Below are 24,846 nucleotides of genomic sequence, written 5' to 3' on the forward strand. Positions count from 1 at the left end.
TCCCCACTATATTAGGTATACCTACTTCTAGACTCATATCTGCAGGCTCACACGTTTACAGGTTCATGTGTCTAGCCTTATGGCTCACGTGTCTAGACTCACGGCTCACATATCCAATCTCATGTATGCGGGCTTACATGTCCAAGTTCACGTCTTTTTACGCGAGATTGTCCCTTACCCACCAAGAGCTAGTTTAGCCTAGTTTTTGGATGTTTTTGATAGATTTTGAACTTGTTAGGTCATCATTATCTTAATTAAGAGTTGTATTGCAAGTAGTTTAGCCTAGTTTTGGATGTTTTTGATAGATTTTTGAACTTGTTAGGTCATCATTATCTTAATTAAGAGTTGCAAGTAGTTGAATGGTTTTTTGTTATTTTTTATGGTTTAGCATGCTTGTAATTACCAAATTCACAATACATAAACACAAATTAGTTATTACACTCTAATTCAACCTAATGGAACTTAATTCTCATTTTTTAGGTGTGGATTCACAATTGGTAAGCAAACAAATCTAAGCCTCTGGGCTCCAATATTACGCAAATCACCAAAGAACCAGGGTTTTTTCTACCAATAGATGAAAATAAATGCTCTAATGCAAAATAAACTTTAATCAAAATCAAACACACAAATAAATGCATCCAACGCTCTGAAATTGTATGTTTATCGGAGTATGACCTCCTAATCAATACCAGGAAATATTGGGTGATCCTAATAGCTTGGAATGAATCAAAAAACGAAGCTAAGCCCTAGGCTAGTCCCCAGGAGCGGTGTCAAAATATGTTCAAGTCAAGGGCTTACCTTAGCCTCGCCGAAGCATGTGTCATTAGGTCTTGCCTTCAAGCCGCTAATGCAACTTCCCATTGTGGGTGCACTAGCTCGTCCGTTGTGTCCTCACACCGTTGTCGCACCAAAATGCTCCTTGCCAAAAAAGGGTGAAGGGAGAGCTCTTGATGCCTAGATGGAGGCATGAAGAGATCCGTCTTCAAGGTGGTTTGGGCTTCAAGGTTTTTTTTCCCCGATTGACCTTAGGCCCAAGACTCTCCTATAAGAGAAAACCTATAATCAAACCTATCTAGCATGCAAGATTATCTTGTAGGAGAAAACCTACAATCAAACCTATCTAGCATGCAAGACTGACTAGAATGCAAGCAATCAAGAAGAGGGAAGAAGCAAAGCCCACAATAAAACTGATTGTGCCTTGCTTATTGTCAAAAACGACTTATATACGAATGACTAGTTTTTTTACTAGGCAAGCCAAACTTAAAACTAGTAGGGTCTCTATTACTAGTCTTAAGCAACTATGTCCATGTACTTTTCTTCATTAAGTTCACGGTAAAGCCACTATATATGTTCTAGCACCGTCTTAGAAAAGATAAGTGCATGTTCACGTGGGTAAGATGGCAATGGTAGTAGGTTGGGGGGTGAAACCATGTAACTAACATAATGGTTAACTAGAAGCAGAGTTGGGGCTAGTGTTAGAAAGAAACATTTTCACCAACAAGTCAAGATAAGGAGAGGTATTTAGCTTTACCATGGTAAAGCCGCTTAATATGTTCCAGCACCATCTTAGAAACGATAAGTGCATGTTCACCTGGGTAAGATGGTAAAGTGCCTTCTTACAGTGGTGGTAGGTTGGGCGGGTGAAACCATGTTAACCAATAGAGTGGTTAACAAAAGCAATAGAGTTGGGGTTAGTGTTAGAAAGAAACATTTTCACCAACAAGTCAAGATAAGGAGAGGTATTTACCTTTACCAGTTTTTCCTCAAAATTCTACAAATCTATACGTTTTTTAACTAAAAATTTTAAAATCCTAGCCAAGGAAAAGAAAAATTTCAACTGGTTTTTCCAAATTTGAGCCATGAAAAATACACTAAAGAATGCCACAACTGGGACAAGTGCTGGTGGTAGGGAGTCTTATACAGAAGGTTAGGGCGGCTCGGGACTATAGGACAAACTTACTTGGTGCTATAGGGACATGCATGAAACTAGCAAGGTCTATCAAGGTTGTGAGGCAAGTAGGTCCAAAACAAATGGTGGATATACTATAGTGGCATTGTTTCTACATTGGTTGCACAACAAAGGTGTGTATGTTGATGGCAATGCCAATTGCCATGGTAATGATCATACAATTGGCATGCAAGGGGTATACGGTATTGGCAAAGGCACTATGTGATCTAGCAACAACAAGGTACAAATGCCTACTTTTTTTGCAATGTTTTTTTTCTCGCACACTCCTTTTAACCAACCCATTTGGTTTGGTTGAGTGGGAGGAGAGGTGGGTTAAGTTTAATTCAGACTCGTATCTCAGATCCCAACTCTACCCACATTGGGTTATTGTCCCCACCTCCCACAGACACCTAGTTTTATGATGACAAAAGAGAAGCTAAAAACATGGTCAAGTTTGTAGAATAAGAACCTACTTTCAAAGTTTACGAAAAGTATGCTACCCCTTGTGCATTGTCGATAAAATTTGGGCTCTACTACTCTAGGGAATGTGTCTCTTGATAGTGATAGTTTAGAAACCCAAGATGATTAATTGTACAATTAGTTGCATTATATTGTTAAAACATCAACATATCATTTTGAGTTGTTTTATATCCTCTTTGTTTAAGGTTTTTTGGTTTTGTGTTAGTTTTTTACATAAAAGAAAACTCCCCTCTTTACCAAAGAGCTGCTTGAGCTTTCTTTGTATGGTTTCTCACCAATAGAAGCATGAAATGCATTGAAGATTCCCATTATAATATCTACTAAAGGCTGCCAGTCTACCACGTTTGAAGGATAAGTGTAAGTAAAAAAATGAAACATGTTTTTACAGAGAAGCAATAGCTGCTCACCAATAGAAGCATGAAACACATATACTATCTCTAGGCTGCTAGTCTACCACGTTTGAAGGATATATATCTATAAAATAAATACAAGATAAGTGTAAGTAAAAAAATGAAACACGTTACATAAACTTAATGTAAAAGCCTTCCAAAAAAAACATTCACTTACAATTTGGTCCATGGAATGGCATGCCATTAGGCAAACGTTGCAAATGTAGTTCAGAGTGCATATAGGCATGTTGTATAAGGACTTTATTAGTGCTCCTACTTGTTAGATAGCTTGAAATATTTAACTCTGTGTTTGTAAGTATCAATGAACTCATTCGTCGCATTTTTTCTCTTCCTTGTGTGCAACATAACTCAACTACCAATAAAGATGGTGATAGGAATCCACCTTTGATTATCCATATCAAAGCTGTTGTATACTGCAATAGCTCTAACAGAGGAGCAGCGACACCTAGGATATGTGTTGCCATTGAAGCAAACACAAGCGTAAATGCAAATGAAAGAAGAGATAACCTTTAAAACGTACAAACATGGAAGAAAAGAACTTTAAAAGCCTGCGAAACTCTTAGAGGGAAATCCATTCATTAAATGAGCTGAAAAATTTAAAGAATTTTTAGAGGAAAAAACTACCTTTATTAAATGAGCTGACACCACTCTAATTTTCATGTGCGTTAATGAACTGTCAATATAAAGCGTGTAATTTTGGGCCTTTTTTCTCTAGAGAGAGAAAGGGTCTGGGGAGGAATAGGAAGAGAGCCTTCGTAAAAACGAAACTTTTGATAATTAGATGTTTTTCATATATTCTTTATATGAATATATTATTAATAGAGAAAAACGAATTACATTCGCAAAATACTTAAACAGTCAAATTCTCCCCTAATGCTGTTTCATTGTATTTTTGACATTGAATTGCAATAAAAAATGGTCAAAAGAGAAGTAAACTCAGTGCCATGAGACAATCGCCTTGATATTTGACCATAGTGACAAATATGATATACATTGAGGTTGATGGTACGTCAATAAGCACGTGAACCTATTTTTGCCTTTTGATAACTACTATGCTTATAGCATCAACTATTGAATATAAGATAGTTCCAATGATGTGATGAGGCGCTTCCTCAATGGCATCACCTATAGGCGGGCAAAAAAGTACCTATGGATGATGAAAAATAATAACTACGGGAGGATCTTGGGCCTAAGGCCACTTGGGGGGAGGGGATAGTTGACCTAGTTTTGCACAAAATTGTTTAGGTTTTTACCAATTTTATGAAATATTTTGGAGGAAAACTTGTTATTTGAGAGGTTTGAAAGACATGAAATTATTTTCAAGGGTTTAGCCACCACAATACATGTGTTCATGTTAGGAGATGTTTTTTTGGAACATAGAGGTCTTATTGAATACATGGAATGACACCACCTTGTAAAAAAGGAGCAACATTTACTCTAGTGCAATAACTCCAAAAGGCTTCTAAGTTTTTTTTTAAAAAGAAAACTAGTTTTTGCTCTTAATGATTGGCAATAGGCCATCTCGCGTTAAAAAACTTGTTATACTCACTAGAAGGGCTAAAAATAAGAAGTTTAAAAAACAAGTGTAAGGCAAGTGTATCACTTGCCTTATAGAAGATGAATAAGGAGGATTAAAATTATGAGCATAAAACTAAGAATTTTCTTGCCCCCCCCCCCCCCCCCCCACACACACACACACAGATTGTTTTGCCACATGCATGTACACCCATTAATTGCAACCCTTCTCATAAGTTTTAAAAAAGATCCTTTACATGTGTCTAAATGACTTTCATATAAGACTCTGTGTGACAATTAAAAACATGATTCCGTATCGTAAGCGATTAAACTCCAATGCGAACTACAAAGTATATAAAGACATAAAATATGAGAAGTAAGGGAAGGTAAAAAGACATAAAAAAATCAATATCACTATACTAAGGTTGCATATAACTTACTATGATAATATGCCATTAGCAGGAGAGCTGAGCTACGTCAAAATTAATGGAGCTAAACCACGGGCATACATCCACGAGAAAAGTCTACTGTGTGAAGTCAAAACAGCCGAAAGGCGAGAATCTACAATATAAACTTTCTCTTGAACCTCTGATAATGGGAGATTTGATAAAACCAAGCTGCATAGAAAAAATACAATATATAAGTCACTTTAAGCAAACAAAATACTTTAGAATCAAGATGATGAAAAGGATTTAGCAAACCTTAGAGAGCAACCAGCAAAACTTTATCGCTGACCTCCTTATGCAGATCCGATAGAATCCGAATCTCCTTCTATGTTGAAAGGAAATAATTGTGGAGTGTTTTGTATCGAAAGTTTTGACATAAAAGGAGAGACCCAAGATACGAAGTGATTCAACATTATTATGATGAATCACCTGACATGCATCTTCAATAGCAACATCCCTCCTCTGCCTCTCTTCCAGCACCTGATCCCTATCTTGGAGATCTTGATCCCTAGCTTAGTTACCTCTAGCCTGTGAATTGAGACGTGTGCCATGAGAATGAGTGACATCTATCGCATATGTGACCTGAACTTTTTTCCTCAAAGGAGGGATTTCAAGAATGTCTTTCATCTTCATATCCGAAAGATGCATAGGCTCAAGAGTCTTGTAATATTGAAATCTAACAAGCAAAAGGGAGTTAATATCCCTCGGCATCACTGCGACACTCTGCACATGAGCAACGAGGTCATAACTATCTTGAAAGAATTTGATAAGAAAGTCCTCCGCAATCTCATGGGGCCAAAAAAAAAAAAACTACGCACCATTGCGTCCAATAATTTATTAATAGGTGTACACAAGAAGTGAAAAAATGAGTTCATTAATTGATAAGATTTGATTGTAGGAGATGGAGAAAGGGTGGACTGTAGTGGTTAGCAAGAAGTAGAGAAAGAATGGATAGAAGTGGTGAGAAAACACCCCATACCCCCTTAGAAGAGCCACATGGACAACTGTGTCATCACACCCATCCAAGATCCCATGGACCCCAACAATTACAAGACCCTTATGATTGGCCACACATTGGCCAAACTTTATGGGTCACAGTACTTGAGATGGAGCATCATGCTCATCTTCCACGGGCAACTGCCCATCAACGTTATCCTTGGTAGCAACAACTTGTTCTTTCTGGGAGGAACCTTTAGTTAACCTTCAAAAAAAAACTTTGAAAGCCTTAAACATAGAAAGCTATGTGTTTTACTCTAACTCAGGTAGTAGAGGTACGTCCCTTAAGGTGAGAAGGATGAGCTAATATATACTCTTGTACTTATTTTCTAATATCCCGCTCCTCATTTGACAAAGCCATGAGAGAAAAAAAAAACCAATAAATGGCAAATTAGACTCTTTGTTCCTAAACACAGGCTTCAAACTTAACCATAAGCCATAAGTTGTTCTTTGTTCATTGACATATGCTTTCATTAATCAAATCTAGCAATGTTCTAAAATGATCAATGGATGGAGAGAGAGAGAGAGAGAGAGAGCGAGCAAACCCATCTAGCTTTCATTAATCAAATCTAGCAGTGTTGTAAGATGATCAATGGATGGAGAGAGAGAGAGAGAGAGAGAGAGAGAGAGAACAAACCCACCTGTCATTCGACATTGAGAAACTTAAAAAAGCCTGATGAAAAAGATTCAACTGTTGATTGCTTATACATGAATGATCAACCCTGTCTACCCATTTTCAATTTATCAGCATTTTCTACCCATAGACACTGACTTCAGTCCATCTCTTGTTGCCAACCTTATCCAGCCATAACCAAGATGGAAGAAAACAAGGTTGAGTGTCGCTAAGAGGCTGCCAATTTGATGTACAAAAGCTCTTGGGGGCACCCTTCCCGACAGCTACGTGATGAGAACATCAAAGAAATGCAATGTACTTTCACAAGCCTTTTACCCAAAAAGCGCTGCATTTGTGTACAGTGTTTCAAATGTGGGCATAAAAACAGCTGCTGCTTTGATATTTCTTTGTGAAAAGAAAAAGAAATCAGCTGTGTGTGTGTGTTGTGTCATCTTCTTCGCCTCCTGTGCTACCACCACTAGCATTTCGAGAACTTTATGAAGTACTGGCCAACAAGGCACAGCCCAGCAACAATTGAGCTTGCTGGAATTTTCCTCGGCAACAACAACAGCTGCTGGAAATCTTGTGGAGTTCCTAAGATTTCCCCAGAATGGGTGTAGCCCCTCACATGGAACCATTCTCCAAAATGGAAAAAAGCAATCACTTGGATTGCAACAATACACAAAATCTAAACAAAAGATTGATAAGGAATGCTCCCAAATAGAAAACACATGATGGGCACATTCCCATAGGGAGAGGAGCACGCGCGCGTGCGTGCGTGCGTGTGTGCGTGCGTGCGTGCGCGTACGCCCACGTGGAGTAATTTCTTTGGGTGGGTCCTTCGAGACCGACATGCAAAGACCATGTGTGGGTGCTTCCAAGACCAATATGCAGACACTTATTATTCAAGGTAATCTTTTGCTTTCCCTAGAAGGTCCATAGAAGCAAGTGGTGGTTATAGGACTCCTTTCCCAAATGGGAGTATTTACAGTTGAAGTGGTGGTTTCTTGTAGAGATTGAAGTAAGTATCTGCTAAGTCCTGGAATTCCCATGCATCATCTACACATAGGTCACCTGCGATCAGAGCCAAAACACCCAACCATGCATCAGTCCTGTAACTACACAACCATAAGATGTTGTCTCGAGCCTTGACTAGTGTGTCAATATGCCTGAGTTCTACAGCCCCACACAAAATCCATGCGAAGAGTGCTGACAACCTGTGGCACAACTTTAAGATGTGCAAAACAAAAGAAACCAACTTACCAATTTTCTCACGCCTTAATTTCGTCAAATGTGCGCAACTGTAAAGCAGAAAAAAGGAAACTCACTCACTCACTCTCTCTCTCACACACGCACACACACACTCTCTCTCTCTCTCTCTCTCTCTCTCTCTCTCTCTCTGGTAATAGTCATAGTACACATTTAAAATCTCTCCAAGGAATCGGGTCCATTATCCACAGCTATCAATTTCATAAACCCGCTATACTTGATGGAGCTACGCAGACATACACCTTTGCCTTGTCTTCTCTTGAGCAAAGTGATGCATTGGCTTCAACGCTTTTATCCTCTTCTCCTAATCTTTATATCCTAGCCATCCATCACAAGATTCTTTCTTGTGACACAGAAGGGCAGCCAATAATCCTCCCAAGCAGACCACAGCCCACAGGTGGCACCTGAGCAACTACGTCTCCCAGGAGTCATCGTGGATAGAGCACACTTGTTGCAGCGCACCAGACATGCACAGCCACCTGGCCCAAAATGACCCTCCACGCGGCTGCTCCAGATTCAAAGAATCTTCGGAGACGTAGGGATGCCCCTCCACACGCAGTGGACATAGAGAGCTTATATGACGTCATAGATGCAGCCCTGACGCTAATTATATTCCCCCTTGCTCTATTTTGGATGATACCTTGTATCAATGATTTAGATGTTTCTTTTTGGAGTCACGAGCTACCTCTAGTACTCGTGTGATTATCATTGTCTAGGCAACTAATTTTGTTATTTTTCAATTTCAATGACAGTACTTTATGGAAATTTCATAACACAATTTTTTGGTCTCATAGACCCTTTGGGTCTTATGTATACGTTAATACAACACACACTCTCTCTCTCTCTCTCTCTCTCTCTCCCTTTGGGTCTTATGTAGATGTTAATAGAACTCTCTCTCTCTCTCTCTCTCTCATCTCGGCCCCAACCACCTAGACCCCTCCCTTGCCAGCCAACCATCACCAGCTTCGTCCAAACCCAAGAGGAGGAGGACACCCATACAGTGTAACTCTCTCTCTCTCTCTCTCACCTCAGCCCCAACCACCCCGACCCCTCCCTTGCCAGCCAACCATCACCAGCTTCATCCAAACCCAAGAGGAGGACACCCATACAGTGGATCCTGTGGCACCTCAAGCTGCTCCGGACCCACCTCGCCCAAAAGGAGTTACCTCGGTCCAACGTGCCTGACACCCCCAATCCCCCCGACGTCGGCCACAATCCCCTCATCAGCTCCAGATCCAAGACATGCTCCACCACCATCGAGCTACCTTACCTCTCGGGCATACTTATGAGTCATTAGCCACATGCTTGATATTTTGGAGAGTGGTGTACCATCTAATGGGGGCTGATGCTCATCTCATGTTCCATGTTCCTCGTATTGCATGATGGGATTTCCATAGATAATTTTGTATCACCCCAGTGACATAGCTTTGTTTTGTTTCTATTTTACTTTCCGTTCCATGATGAGATATGCCATGGACATTTTTGTATCACTTTGGTCTCATAGGCCCATTGGGTCTTTAGTAGACGCTTAATCTCTCTCTCTCTCTCTCTCTCCGCCGACAACATGGCATGCCCTCACCATAGCCACATCTGCCATCAGGAGGCTTATAGAATCGTGTTTCAGTTTTCAGATTTCAGTTTTCATGTTCTTTTTTTGTTTTTCCACGGCCTTGTATACCCATGGCATCATCGTACTATTCATGGTCTCATATTCCCTTCGTGTCTTTTGTGGACGTTAATATACCTTGCATTCTCTCTCTCTCTCACACACACACACACAAGCTTGCTCGCTCGCCACACAACCACTCTTGATCTCTCTTTGCCTCTATAAGTCCTCACCTCGTAGCTCACCACCACCATTCATGCTCCACATACGCATGTTTTTCCTATACCATTCGCTCCAAACCGAGCCCCCTCTTGTCTCACAACCTCAAAACGGATGGTATGTGTTACATCCCAAACGGCCAAGAGTGAGGGCTAGGGACACGTGTGTTAACCCAAGATTAGGGTTAAGAAGAACTAAACCAAGGGCATGGGGACATGGAGGGTTCCCAAGTGGGCTAAGGTCGCTAGCACGAAGAGGTCTCGATTGGCTAAGAGCTTATAAATAATAGCCTAGGGCTAATAATGGCTAAAAGGTTATAAATAAAGCAAGAAAGCTTATAAATAAAAGCAAGCCACTTATAGCAGGGTTATTACTATATAAGGGACCTAGGGTCACTTATTAGACACAAGATCAAGGAGCCACACCGTACCCTCAGGCTACTACAGAGCGTGCAAGATCTCATGGTCATGGAACTGACAACGGGGGTGGCTGTCCCTTGGTGGTATGGAATGCTAGATTGGAGTCATCGGTGACTGGCAGGCTCACAACAATCTAACCTTAGGCTCCGGGATGGTTCGAGGTGCCGAACCTACGGTTGGGTGTCACCAACCTGGACATTTTCCAGTATGAAAGGGGTCTGGTGGACTCCAGGAGTCTAAATATTTGGAAAGTACAAGCTTTGGGAATGGGGGATTATCCTAGAATACAAAGGACCACACTCCTAAAATTTAAGAGAGTTGCTATTTTTGGCCCGACTCCGATGGAAATTCTGTTCGCGTCATTACATCTCGAATTGAGCAGATACCAAGAGTTGGCAAAGTGCCTATGACAGAATGTCTACCAGTTGGGATATTTTTAGAGATAAAGTTTATGGAAGGACCCATCTCTTAGATTGGGACATGTGGCAAGAAAGTAGATCTAGATCAAAGTGAGACAAGTGGCCCCAGACTCGTCACTTCAGCTATTGTGTGGCTCTCCACTTGTCATTGTAGCCTTCTCTTGCCTTTTTAGCTCATGGGAGGCCCAAATCTATAAATTGGAGCCCTCTCTCTTCATTAATAGAGGCTCTCTTGGTGTACACTAGCCTCTACCACCGTTACAGGTAGCCCTAATGATGGCTACTCTCTTTCTCTCTATCTTGAAGGCTGCGCATGAAGAATACCGGCTGTTGGGGACTGTTTTGGAGGCTTCCATCGTCGCGAAGAAATACTAAAGGCAAGGATATTTAATCATTTATTACGATTTCTAGCCACTGTACTTGTTGTACCAGTCCTTGTACCGGCAATACCAGCTTCTGTACTTGCTGTACCACCCATTGTACCGATTGTACCAGCTTCTGTACTTGTTGTACCACCCATTGTATCCACTGTACCAGCTTCTGTACTTGCAGTAGCAGCCACAGTACCTGCTGTACTAGTCACTGTACATGTTGTACCAACATTTGTACTTACTATACCTGCTGTACCAACCACCGTACCAGCTGTGCCAGCCACCGTACCTGCTGTACCAACCACTGTACCGACTGTACCAGCCATTGTACTTACTATACCGGCTGAATGGAGAGTTGTACTTGTTGTACGAGCTCTATTGCATGTAGACCCGTGGTTTTTGGGAAAGAATCAGTACCCACACGGAGGTATATGGATTACGTTGTTGGCTCGGCATTTCTACAACTTGTGTTCCGGCTCGGTTGCCTCGTGTTGGGCTGTGTTATGACATTTGTATATGGATAATCCGGCATCTCCCGTGGGGAGAGTAAGGCCCTCAAAGCTTGTACATGATATTATTCTCCTTGGATAATAAAATACTCGGGGGGGGGGCATTCCGGCCTCTATGCGGTGTCACATGTGCAAGCTCCATTTTCAACATTTGTGGACGTTTTGTCCAGCTTTTATGTTTCATGCAAAACGATGATGGATATGTGTTAAGGTTGTGGCCATGTTTAAATGTTTTAATATACATTGATGGTATCAACAAGTGTGTCAAAGGCCCTAGTCCCCCGGGCACCCGCCGCGAGTTTCATTGGTATCAGAGCATAGGCTTTCTTGGAAGGAGGCTTCCTTCTATCAATAAGGAAGAGAAAAGATCTTAAGTGGAGACTACACTTACCATCATTGCTATTAAGCATGGCCAGCCGCTTCATAGCTTATGAAGCAAGAGCATGAGCAGTAGACAGCTTGTTGGTCTAAGGATTTACGAATTCACAGAATTTATCTTGGAAGTATTGAGTTGGCTTTATGAGCACACGTTTAGCACTCTTTCCATATGGATATTGTGGATTATATTATCAAGCTTATAGACAAGCTATACGGAGATATATCTCACGATATCTTAAGGATATGGTGATGAGATATTTCTTTTGGCTTCATGACCAACCTGGCAAAGAAAAGCTAAGTATACTTTGAGTTTGCAAAGTTGGTGCTTTGGCTATTTACTATGAAGTATTTTTGATGTTCACTAATCCTTGTATAGCCATGCAAGGAGAAAGGTGGTGTTGTTTGCCTTGAGATGGTTTCGGGGAAACATTGTTTATGGCTCCCTTTATTGGGATGGATTATATCTATGGAGATTTCTTTCTTGGACGAGATTTATATAGATATTGGGCTTCACAAGCAATTTCTATGGACGAATTTGTCCGAGTTTATAAAGAAGAAATCTTTGGATATCTCATGGATATGATGCTTTTATGGATAAAGTCCACCTCTACTCCAAGGTGTGTGGTTAACAGTATGTGGTAAGAGGTATGGTATACAGGTCTATGGATTCCTGGACTTCTTTTCTAGGGATTTGGATCTACCTCAGGTTTATGGATTATTCTTTTTAGCTCCCTTTATTTGGGATGCACTGGACTTATGAAACTCATGGTTCGCATACCCTGTGTAGTGTTCTCTTGTCCTACGTGCTCTCTTGAAGATTGTTTCTACCATGTGGTGTGGATGGAACAATAGAGAGCAGATGGAAGGGAACATGGGCACTTCAGAGGGTAGTGTCGAGCACAACATACCGTGTGTAGTGTTCTCTTGTCCTACGTACTCTCTTGAAGATTGTTTCTACCATATCTGGGTGGAACAATAGAGAGCAGATGGAAGGGAACATGGGCACTTAAGAGGGTAGTGTGAGTTGGTGGCCGAAATGCCTATAAACTATGTGTAGCAAAAATGCTTATGGAACACCAGGTTATCTATGCCTGCGAGTGATTGTTTTATCTTGTTACTTGAGCCCACCTCTCATCCAAGGTGTGTGGTCAGAGTACCAACACGGAGTGCAAGTGGTAAAGTGGACATGATGCCTGGTTGGCACTGGACTTATGCCTATGCCAAGGGTCATGTGGACCGATGCCTTGTTAGCAGGAGACTTATTTTGTCTCGCCCATTTACTTGGGACATGGATTATGATATCTCGACTTATGGGACTGTTTTGTCTCGCCCATTTATTTGGGACATGGATTTATTAACCTTTATGCCATATTAGAATCACTATCTCCCCATACAGAGGCCAAGAGGTTCATTGTTCATCTCACCATGCATGTGGATTCATGTTGGGATTGTGAGAGGGCAATTCAATGAACACTCCACCATACACGTGGATTCGTGTTGCGATTATGGAGTGAGTGTTTCATTGTTTCCACACCATGCTTATTGATCAGAGTTGGGATTGTATGGGAGAACATGGGAACTGTTGGGATTGGGAGAAAGGATTGCCAGAACTATGGAAAACCAGCTTTTCTGTCACCATGGTTTGTACTTTTGAATGGCACCAGTTTGTGTGCATAGCACATGTTTCTGTGCGACACACTAGTTTCTTGTGCATGGCACTTATTTAAGTGTGTCTTAGCACCTAGTTCGTGATTTTCATTGGCATATGATTATCTCATTGATATTGGTGATTGAGACACAATTAGCTCTTGTGCCTTTGTCTAGCATATCTTCCACGGAATTCTCGCCTATTTATTTTCGGACATGATTTTAATATTGCTATTATGTGTTCTATGGACTCAGACAGAACGGGTCTCCAGTGCTTCAGTTTTCCGAAAAGGTTATCACTTTAGCATAGCAGTTAGGGCTATCTGGGCAGGCCAAGATGGATCAATTCATTCATGGATTAGATCCCAACATCCGGTTCACAGTTCATAACTTTGAACCCAGTACATATGACCGGGCTTTGACTCTCGCTCAAAATGAAAAAATGAAGATGAACGGAGGCAAGCCCAAGCAATCATCCCAGTCCAGTACCAAACCCCAACAGCAGCAATCTGCTGCACAGCCAGGGAAAGGTAATGCATTTTCCAAAGATGCTAAGGAGGACGGCAGTAATAGCTCCAGTTCAAGGGGTAAGAAGGATAAAGAATCTAAGCCTAAGAAAACCCCCGATGAAAAGGCTAAAGCAAGCATTACTGAGCCTAGCACTAAGAGAAGTAGTAAATAGAAAGAATTAGTACAGCAAATAAGTAGTTGATAGGGAAAATACACCACTAAAGATAGAAAGAATAAGCACAATATCAACTGGCCGCAACTCCGACGAAGAATTCACAATGTAAAATCTGCATGTCCGCTAATACAGAATTAGTGTCGAAACATCATGAAATGCCGAAGTCCATTGTAGGAGATAGAGATCCCATGACTATAAGTCTCTTTTGGCGGACCTTGTTTGAGAATATGGGTACCAAATTGGACTTCTCATCAGTTTATCACCCTCAAATGGATGGGCAAAGTGAGGCTACAAATTCAGTCGTGTTGGCCCTCTTGAAATGGTATGTGGCGGATCAAAAGTCTTCTTGGGAGAAGTACTTACACCTTGCATATAACAACAAAGTGCATGCATCCATGGGAAAGGCCCCGTTTGAGATTATTTGTGGTTAGGTGGTTTTGCCACCTAGCCTTTGCACAAAAGATGAGATATTTGCAGTTGATAAGTATGTAAGAGACTTGGATATTGTCTTTGCTCAAGTGCGGGCAGCCATTGCCAGGTCACAAAACAAAGATAAAAAGACTATCGATAAGCATAGAAGGCAATTTGATGTCAAAGAGAATGATTGGGTATTGCTGAAATTCAAGAAAGAAAGACTTGGAAAGAGGCCTAGCAAAGAGGGTGCATACCCTAAACTTGCAGCCAAGTACTATGGGCCTTTTTGAGTGATCAAGAAGATCAATGGAGTGGCTTTCAGGCTGGTATTGTCTAGTCATTGGCATATAAACAATGCTTTTCATCTTAGTCTCCTTCGCAAGTATGTAGGCCCACAGCCCAATGAACCGGTCATTGAGGATCCACCAGAAGTGGATAAGCTCGAGGAGATTTTGCAGCCAGAACAGATTGTGTATCACAAGGAACGCAAGCTTGCTGAAGGCAAACTTGTTAGGTGTTACCTTGTGAAGTTTAAGAACTATCCTCCCATTGATGCTCAATGGATAGATGAAGAGTTTTTTAGAGATTGCCCACACTTGCTTCAAACGTATTTGGATGCTTTTCAGTTGCAGAAAAGTGTTTAGAAGCCGCCCGGGGGGGGGGGATGTCACCATTTCACCACCCAACTGGTCCACCCTTGCTTTCTCATTATGTATATACATTGGACTAGTGTCCATGGTTGTTATGCAGGGATTGATGCCAGTCATGTGGTAGTGTGGATTTAGCTTTCTACCGCTGGGACTCGTGCCCATGTGTACATGCCCGAAAATGCCTGGAGGATTGGTGTTCCACTAGGTCTGGTATCTCGTGTACTTGCTTGGAACACGTCTATTTTGGTATAGTCTCATGAATGGAGATTATCCATACCAATATTGCATTGCATAGCATCTTTATGTGCTTGCCTGCAAATTGAATTTGCATGCTGTTTTCATACTTGCTTGACCAATGTGTAGTTCCGCTTAAGGGGACGCCCACCTGTGAACAGTGTGTGTGAAACTGTCTGTTGACATGGTTATGTGGCATGTGGCAAGTGGTAAGTATTAGTCAATTGCTCAGTGGCAATGGCAGTTGCGATCAGTTGTTGCAAGGTGTGACCAAGATACATTTGTAGTTCCACTTTGTACACGGGTTGTAATCCCTATTGAAACCTTCTCTTCCTTTCCGCCTCTAGAACATGCATAAATGGAGACACCTCCAAAAGCACTTTCCAAAACTTACACGCATATGCATACATTCACCCTTTTCCCTTTATTGTGTTTCACCCAATCCCACTTCATTGTTATCTCATTTAATGCATTGGGAGGCAAGAACTGGGCATTAAATCTCTACTTAAACTCTTCCCATGATCTAACGGGATTTGGGGAGAGCTTTTTAGTAAGCCACCAATAAGAAGTAATAGCTTTCATGGACATGCTTACATGTCGGATCATGGATTTGTGAGTGAAATCCTCATCACTAAAAGCAATATCAAACTGGGCAATAAAAGCAAGTGACGCATCATATTCCCCATGATAAGTATCAAACTTAACAGATTTGTCTCCGGCTTTAAAGCCACGAGACTTTGATGCATTAGTCTCCACCTCCACATGTTTTCATGTGTGTATGTCCCTTGGGACAACCCCTGTGGACTGGCATCATTTTGGGAACAAAAGGGGATTTATTGGGCATAGAAACATGTGTCCTATAAGCATGAGGCATGGCTAGCCCCTCAACATACACTGGTGCATTCTCACCCATAACTTCTCCATCACGAGCACACTCGAGGGCCTAAGTAGCATGAGAGATACGTGGAATACTTGAAAATTACAGCCCATGTCGGATGTGTTATACATGTACATTTCTATCCGGCAATGACATTTGACATACATTTTGACCACTACCATAAATATCGCATTCTTCATGGGCTACATAAGGTACACCTACCACGCGTAAAGTCGCAGATGGTTCCTCTCTAATTGTGTGAGGGTTCATCCTCTTAGACATGTACTCTTGTTCAACCACTTGTGGGATACCAAGACATGTGGGATAGTTACATTTTTTCCATATGCATTCTCAGTACGCACATGTTGCATCCCTCGGTTGCATGTGCAACTCTTGAGCTATCACTTCCTCGGTTTCACTTATATTCAGTTTATAGGTGTTTTGGTCCACCCGGCACATTTTATGGCCGAACATGTGAACACATCTCTTTAGGTCACTATTATGTGGCTATTGTACTTCACTTTTTTATCAAGCTGAATACACAAAAGTCGTGTTCTCTCTCTGTTGCTCTCCACGCCTGTTTGCAGCATCTCCAAACCCTAACCCTAACACCCCTTTTGCCTTCATTTGGTATCAGAGCTTTGAAGACTTGCCCTTGCCCTGCCCGTACACTGCCACATTCTGTCTCCGTACAACCCGTGCGCCGTCTGCAAACCGTACAGCTGCCGACTGTACTTGTTCGCTTGCAGCTGCTGTACCTGCTCGCTGCCGTCAGAGCAGGAGTACTGAAGCAATCCGTACAGCCCGTACAGTCAGCGCCGACTGCACCTATCAGCGTCCGTACCTGCTCCGTAGAGTCAGCGCCGACTGTATCTGTCAGCGCACGTCAACCGGCTTCGAACTGTACTAGTCGACTGCATTAAGTCGACTGCTTCTGTACCCGTGGTACCTGCCTGCAGTGTACCTGCAGTGAACCCGTACTGTACCTGCCTGCAGTGTACCTTCACAGTACCTGCAAAGTATCTACTACAGTACAAGTCGACTGTACCTGCACAGTACAGTCAACTGTACTTGCTCTTTTGGTGGACTGTACCTGCATAAGTACCACAATCTACTCAGTCAATCTGTGGTAAGCATTAAAAATTCTGTTTTTGGGCAATACTATTTTCTCTGTGAAAATATACAGGCACTACAGGCAGACTTTCTAGCAAAGAAGTCTACAGGTTTTTTGCACACTTTTGCGTGCAGTAAATTTGGGCATTTTGGCATTGTGTACGCCATTTGCTGCTCTACTCATTGGTGCATTGAGCTGCACATTCAGAGGATTGAGAGTGCAGGCATATTTGGGTGAACTGTATTCAGTGGAGTACAGTTGTTTTCAGGGTTCTTGCGATTGGGTTTTTTGATACACAGGTACAACATTGTGCGTTGGCATAATGGCAAATCAACAGCAGAGTGATGTATTCACGTATTTGTCTAAGGAAGACAAATTGGACGGCACGAACTACTCCTTGTGGAGTTTTATGCTGAAAAATGTGCTTGTGGCAAAAGGTCTTTGGGATTTTGTTAGTGGTGATGAACCACGTCCAGGTCCATTGGCTCCAGAGACTCCTCCCCAAGGGGGTAGGACAACAGGTACAGGCTCCAGGGCAGCCATTGCCTGTTCAAAGAACAAATGCTCAAAAGACATGGGATGCCAGCGATGCACAAGCTTTGTCACTCATTGCATTGTCAGTACAGAGGTCTATTATACCTCATATTCGTTCAGCTGGCTCTTCACAGAATGCATGGGTGACTTTGGAGCAGATGTATGCTGCTCGTAATGAGGCTAGGATCTCATTTTTGAAAAGAGAGCTGGAAAATCAGAAAATGAATGAAGGAGATGATATATCTAGCCACTTAAACAAGCTGCAGGATTTGAGAGAGCAACTCATCAATGTGGAGGAGATTATTCCTGAGACACAGCTTGTGTCCACCATCTTGCACTCTTTGCCAAGATCTTACTTGGCTTTTCATACCTCTTTGAACCTCAGCATGAGGAATGCTGTTGAACCCCTCAAGTATCAGGAACTTGTTGTTCTCTTGCTACAAGAAGAGCAAATGAGGAAGAATATGAATATGAACACAAATGCTGAACAAGCATTTACTACAGGTCAAAAGGGGAAAGGAAAAACTCAGCCAAAGAGTTCAAATCAGAATTCAGGTGATGGTGGTTCTTCACAGGATACCAAGAAAGGTGATGGACAGCCCAAGAAGAAGGGCAAATGTCATTACTGTAAGAAGCCAGGTCACTACATCACTGAATGTAGAAAGAGGATTGCCAAAGAAAAGGCAAAGGAAGCTGGGATGTCTGTTAATGATGCTTCTAAAGCTCCTCCAGAGACTGCTTCTTTTGTTGAGGACAGGGATTACTGTTTTTATACATGCAGCTATGATGCCTCTTGGTCTTCACAGGCACTCAGTATGACAGAGCATGCATGTACTTGGTATTTTGATAGTGGTGCCTCAAAGCATATCACATCTCGCAGGGATTTGTTTAGTCATGTTGGCCCTGCCCCTGTTGGCAGAACTATTCAGTGTGCCAACAATGCTTCATATCCAGTTCGTGGCATTGGGGAGATTCAGCTCACAGCCATTGATGGCTCCATTCTCCGCCTTACAGATGCCTTATATGTACCAGGGATAAAGAAGAATTTGTTGTCCATTTCTTCTTTAGCACATTGTGGTATGCAAGTCCACTTTGATGATGATAAATGCATGGTCAGAGACAAAGCTAATGCCTTGACCTTGATGCTTATTGGTACATTATGTCATGGACTTTATCAGTTGGATGCATTTCAGCCAGTGGATCAGTCTGCTTATAATGCATTCACTCTTACTCCAGCTATGGTTGATGCGGAGTTATGGCATGCTCGCATGGGGCATGTAAATTTTGGTAGTCTTATGCTTATGCAGCGACATAACATGTTTACAGATCTACCTCTCATGGAGAAGCCTCCAGATCACATTTGTAAAGGATGTATTTTGGGAAAAATGCATAGGTTTTCCTTCCCACGTGATCAGGCTCTAAGAGCAACTGTAAAGTTGCAGCTTATACACAGTGATCTATGTGGTCCCATGCAGACGAAGTCATTAGGTGGTTACTTCTATTTTGCAACATTTATTGATGACTTCTCTCGTATATGCTGGGTCTATCCTTTGACACAGAAATCACAGGTATATGATGCATTTTTGGCCTTTGTAGCACTTGCTGAGACAAAGTCAGGATGCAAGGTCAAGACTCTCCGTTCTGACTGAGGGGGGGAATATATGTCACACATGCTGAATTCCTTTCTTGGGAGTAGAGGTATAAAACATCAGTATACTACTTCTTACACTCCACAGCAGAATGGGGTTGCAGAAAAGAAGAATCGGTCACTCATGGAGATGGCCAGATGTATGCTAAAGGCAAAGAGGCTACCACATATCTTTTGGGTGGAAGCTGTTATGTGTGCTTGTCATATTTTGAATCGATGTCCCACAAAGGCATTGGTTTCCATTACTCCTTTCGAGGCTTGGCATGGCCGCAAGCCTTCTGTATCACATTTTCGTATCTTTGGGTGTCTTGCATATGCACACATACCCAAAGAGTTGAGGAGGAAGCTGGATGATAAAGCCACAAAATGCATTTTTGTTGGGTATAGCCGTGAGAGCAAGGGCTACCGGTTATATGACCCACTATCCAGGAAGATATTCACTAGTCGGGATGTGATTTTTGATGAAAAATCAGAAATATCCATGGCTGGTTATGAGGCAAATCAGGCTGAAAATGATGTGTTTGAAGGTCTACTACCTATGGAGTTTCATTCCACAGTTGGTGATCCAACTCATGAGGGTACAGGACAGCCAGCAAATGCTGTAGGTTGTGCAGAAATTCAGCAGCAAAATGAGCCAGAAGCTGAACCAAATATGGGGCAGCAGGCACCACAGGTCAGACACATACCTAGATGGTATTTGAGGACATTACAGGACAGCCATTTAGAGGGTCCTCCTGCTGGTCGTACTCGTAGGGAGACAAGGACCAATGAGCATGCACACATCATGGATTTGAATCTGGTTATGGCAGCCAGTTTACAGGATGATGATGAGCCTGATTCATTTGTGGATGCACGAGATAATGTGCATTGGAACAAAGCCATGCAGGATGAGCTTGATTCTATTAAAAGGAATCAAACATGGGATTTGGTTGATCTGCCCAAAGGCAAGAAAGCAATTGGTACTAAATGGGTCTATAAGTTGAAAAGACATGCAGATGGATCCATTGACAGGTACAAAGCCCGTCTAGTTGCAAAGGGCTATGCACAGACGAAGGGCATTGATTATGAGGAGACATTTGCTCCTACATCCCGTATGTCGACACTTAGGTGTGTCATTGCATTGGCTGCACACCGTGGTTGGGTTGTTCATCAGTTGGACATAAAGACTGCATTCCTACATGGGGACCTCGAGGAGGAAGTTTATGTATTTCAGCCCATGGGTTTTGCAGAACATGGTCATGAGGGGAAAGTATGCAAGCTGAAAAAGGCCTTGTATGATTTGAAACAAGCTCCACGAGCTTGGTATGCAAAAATAGATGCTTTCCTACTCACTCAGGGATTTGTGAACAGTCCATCAGAAGCCACTCTGTATGTAAAGAAAGAAGAGACAGATCTGCTGGTCATCAGTCTTTATGTGGATGATCTCTTGCTCATGGGATCAAATGATGACAAAATTGCAGCTTTTAAAGAGATACTGCAACAGACATTTGACATGTCTGACTTGGGGCTTGTACATTACTATTTGGGCATACAGTTTGTGCAGGATAACAGAGGCATTGGGTTGTTGCAATCACGGTATGTTGCTAAACTTCTGGAGAAGTTTAAATTTCACGATTGCAAGCCTATTAAGTACTCCTATGGAGCCTCGGATGAAACTGTCACTACAAGATGACAGTATTTCCTTTGATGCCACTACATATGCTCAGGCTGTTGGGTGCCTTATTTACTTGTGTAATACAAGGCCAGATATTCAGTATGCAGTCTCTCAGTTGAGCAGATTCATGCACAGCTCGCGGTTGTCACATTGGCAAGCTGTGAAGTGTGTATTCCATTATTTGCAGGGTACCTTGTCTCTTGGATTGCTTTATCCTGAGGGGGGTGACATGCAATTATACGCTTACAGTGATTCAGATTGGGCTAGTGATTTTGATACCAGACATTCCACTAGTGGAAATTGTTTCTTTCTTGGCTCTTCATGCATTTCTTGGCTAAGCAAGAAACATACCACAGTGGCCACTTCGTCTTGTGAGGCAGAGCACAGAGCAGCCTACACTACTACTGTTGAGTGTGTTTGGCTACGTCGTCTCATGACTGATATGGATATTTCAGTGGAGGAGCCTACACCTATCTATACTGATAGTCAGAGTGCCATTGCTGTGGCCAGGAATCCTGTGTTTCATGCTCGCACGAAACACATTGAGATTCACTATCATTTTGTTCGGGAGAGACTCCAGGCAGGAGATATCAGTCTGATCTACTGTCCTACAGATCAGAATGTGACAGACATCTTCACCAAGGCATTACCACGTCCGAAATTCGAAGCATTCCGTAGTGCTTTGAATTTGTTTCCTTTTGGTGGATGATGTACAGTAATCACATATCACTCCAGGGGGGTTTGTTGGGTTTTATGCTGTGTATGCACCCACAGGAGTGCTAGTGATCATCAGTAGATTACTGGGGCACTTTTTACTTCAGTTAGTGGAGGTTTTTTCCCCCAGTTTAGCTAGTTTCACTTGTATTCAGTTTATAGGTGTTTTGGTCCACCCGGCACATTTTATGGCCGGACATGTGAACACATCTCTTTAGGTCACTATTATGTGGCTATTGTACTTCACTTTTTTATCAAGCTGAATACACAAAAGTCGTGTTCTCTCTCTGTTGCTCTCCACGCCTGTTTGCAGCATCTCCAAACCCTAACCCTAACACCCCTTTTGCCTTCAACTGCTTCAAAAAGTTGGAAAAAGATCAAGAAAAGCATCATGCTAATCTCATAGCTGATGAGATGAGGAGGTGCCAACTGAAGATGAAGAAATAACCGCTGCAAATAGCCCAAGTCTCCCTCAATGAGGAAGACTATGACTGGGCATTCTAGCTACTTCTATGTGGGTGAAAGTCAATAAGGATTCTCTACCCTGGGTAGTCCCTCTAAAATCTAATTGTACTTATGTTTGTGTGTGCCTTTAGTTATAAAAGACTTTGTGTTATCCTTATCCCAAATAGGAGCCAACGGGTGACTAAAGTGATGGCCTTGCTACCTCGATTGTATTATGTGATTGGAGGGCTATCATGACACGGGAGGTGTGCATGATGAGTCGGCTATGACACACCATGTGATGGAGTTAGAAGCCTTGTCTTTGATAAAGACACACAAACTCAGGTAATGTCACATGGCAAGGCCTATGACATCACCGCTTATTACATTCATACATAAAAGCGGCTATAAGAGATTGTTCACACACAAACACACTAAGTCATCTAAGGGTTGTTTCACACACACATGGGACTCTGAATATCCAACAAACCCCCCTTCAAAGAGCGAAGGTGGTGAGACCCAACACGCAACGGAAGTAGCTACCTTATAACTCCATCACATCCAACAAGGGAATGATCTAGCCAGCTGCCATGTGCACCTTCCATGCCATGCTAATTCTCCAATCAAAAAGTAGCCAAAGCAGCAAGGCGAACTCTTCGTCACCTCCTAGCTCCAAACAAGAATAAAAGATATCAAGAAGCCTTTTATAGCATCAAGGCACACAAACACACTTTTTACAATCTTTTTCGGGAGCCATCTTGGGCCAAGAACCCTAATTGACACACACATAAAAAAAACAACTAGAATGCCCAGTCATAGTCTTCCTTATTGAGGGAGAACCTTGGGTTGTTGCTGCAGCTTCTTCACTTGGTACCTCCTCATCTTCAGCTGTGAGATTTACTTGATTTTCTTGCCCTATTTCCAGCTTTTTTAAGCAGTTGGACTCCGTGTGCCCCATCCTTGTGCAATACCTGCATTGAATCTTTTTATTACTCCTCCATTTCTGTGTTGCTCCAAACCCTTTGTCATAATCTAGTGATACCTTGTTGTTCTTTGTTGTTTCTTCTATCCTTCTCAAGAAGCAAAGCCACTAGGTCTTCAAAGCTTGTAGCCGCCACATGGAGGATTTCTAGAGTCTACTCAAATTGAGTGACCCTCGCATTCTCTTAATGAGTACAGCCACCTTGTCTTCATCCTCAGGTTCACATTTAAGGCTAGCAAGTTGTTGGACTATTGACCCAAACTTGGCCAAGTGATCACTTAACGCTTTATTTTCATTCATTTTAAGATCATTAGACTTGAGCTTCATGAAAACCTTAGAGTTAATGATTTTGTCACCTAAGATACCTTCCATTTTTGCCCAAATTTGTTTTACTTTGGATTTGAAATCTATGTGATGCACCAAGGAATCTGTAATACTTAGGCCGATCAGGGCAATGGCTCTCTCATTGCGTTGCTGCCAGACCTTTTTCTTGTCTGGTTCTGTATCTCCTCCATCTTTTGTCATCTCCTGAGACTATTTTTCCCATACTCCCTCCCACATCAACAAGAGCTACATATTGGTTTCCGATGCCAAAGAATCTATCAATTGCAGATGTTGATAGTGCCATTAAGAAGCAATGCTGAGAATATTGTGAACAGGATTATCAAACAGTTTCATCTAATTTTTGGAAAAGCCCTATAAATGACTGCTGATGTGGCATGTTCAGAGAGCGGCAGCACTGTTATGTATGGCCCACGAACAGAGCAGAACGGCCCTTAGGCGCAATGCAGAAGAGAATGTTGGGGTAAAGGCATTATGCCCACCCTTATAGTGTGTACAAGCCCATAAGTTATAGTACATAGTACACTTAGTACTTTTAATGTACTAAGTGCACTATGTGCATAGTTACCAGGGGACGGGGACGGGGACGAGGACGGCTCAAGATAGGGAACGGGGATGGGGAGTGGGGACGGCACTCAAAATTGTTAATTTTAGAGGAGTAAAGAATCAAGATTAATCAATCAATAACAACAAGCTTTCTAACTCCAAAAGTTATGAATCATGATACACATTACATTTAAAATTAAATTACGCTACGAGGTGCAAGAGTCAAGAGTCAAGACTTGCAAAGTCGGAAAAGAAAGACTTTAAAGTTGATAACATTAAATAGATATACTCAAAAGATGTTGGGGCCTAGGCGACACAAAATATAAGTCACTCGCGGGCCTAGGCGATACAAAATATAAGTCACTCGCTCCCATACTCTGCGCTCCCAATAAGAGAGGTGCTAGCCTCATGATCATGAGTGCGTGAAGTGTGGATGGGGTTTGTGTCATCCGATGAAGGCTCATGATGAGAACCATCTGTCCCACCCTCCTGTGCAATAGTTGTAGCTGCCTCCTCTTGTTCCATCTCCCACTGTGTAAAAGTATCGGCATTGCATCTTGCACTCTTGCCAAGCATGCGCAAGTTTGCGCTAATGAAGACAAGATCATTAGCTCTTTCCACCCCAAGCCGATTTCTTTTCTTTGATGAAATGTGACTGTAGGAGTACCATAATTGCTCTAGGCAAGAAGAGCTAACGGACTGGCTCAAGATCCGGATCGCCAACTGTTGTAGCTCTTGTCCATCTGATCCGAAGTCCTCCCAC

At 42.2% G+C, this 24,846-nt stretch overlaps 1 protein-coding gene across 1 annotated transcript in view; it reads right to left on the bottom strand.

Moving 5' to 3' along the window:
• Nucleotides 1–6,437: 6,437 nt before the first annotated feature.
• LOC147627712 (Pseudouridine synthase family protein) overlaps nucleotides 6,438–24,846 on the bottom strand; it is a 104,450-nt gene continuing 86,041 nt past the window's right edge. Inside the window, exons 8-9 of the mRNA XM_086814664.1 lie at nucleotides 7,672–7,709; nucleotides 6,438–7,482 (exon numbers count right to left, since the gene is read on the bottom strand). Of these exons, the coding sequence (XP_086670790.1) occupies nucleotides 7,394–7,482; nucleotides 7,672–7,709 (127 nt within the window). The 3' untranslated portion in view covers nucleotides 6,438–7,393. The remainder of the gene's footprint in view (nucleotides 7,483–7,671; nucleotides 7,710–24,846) is intronic.

Source organism: Cibotium barometz, chromosome 20 (genome assembly GCF_041138505.1).
Source record: "Cibotium barometz isolate CiBa-2024 chromosome 20, ASM4113850v1, whole genome shotgun sequence".
NCBI classification, from domain to species: Eukaryota; Viridiplantae; Streptophyta; class Polypodiopsida; order Cyatheales; family Cibotiaceae; genus Cibotium; species Cibotium barometz.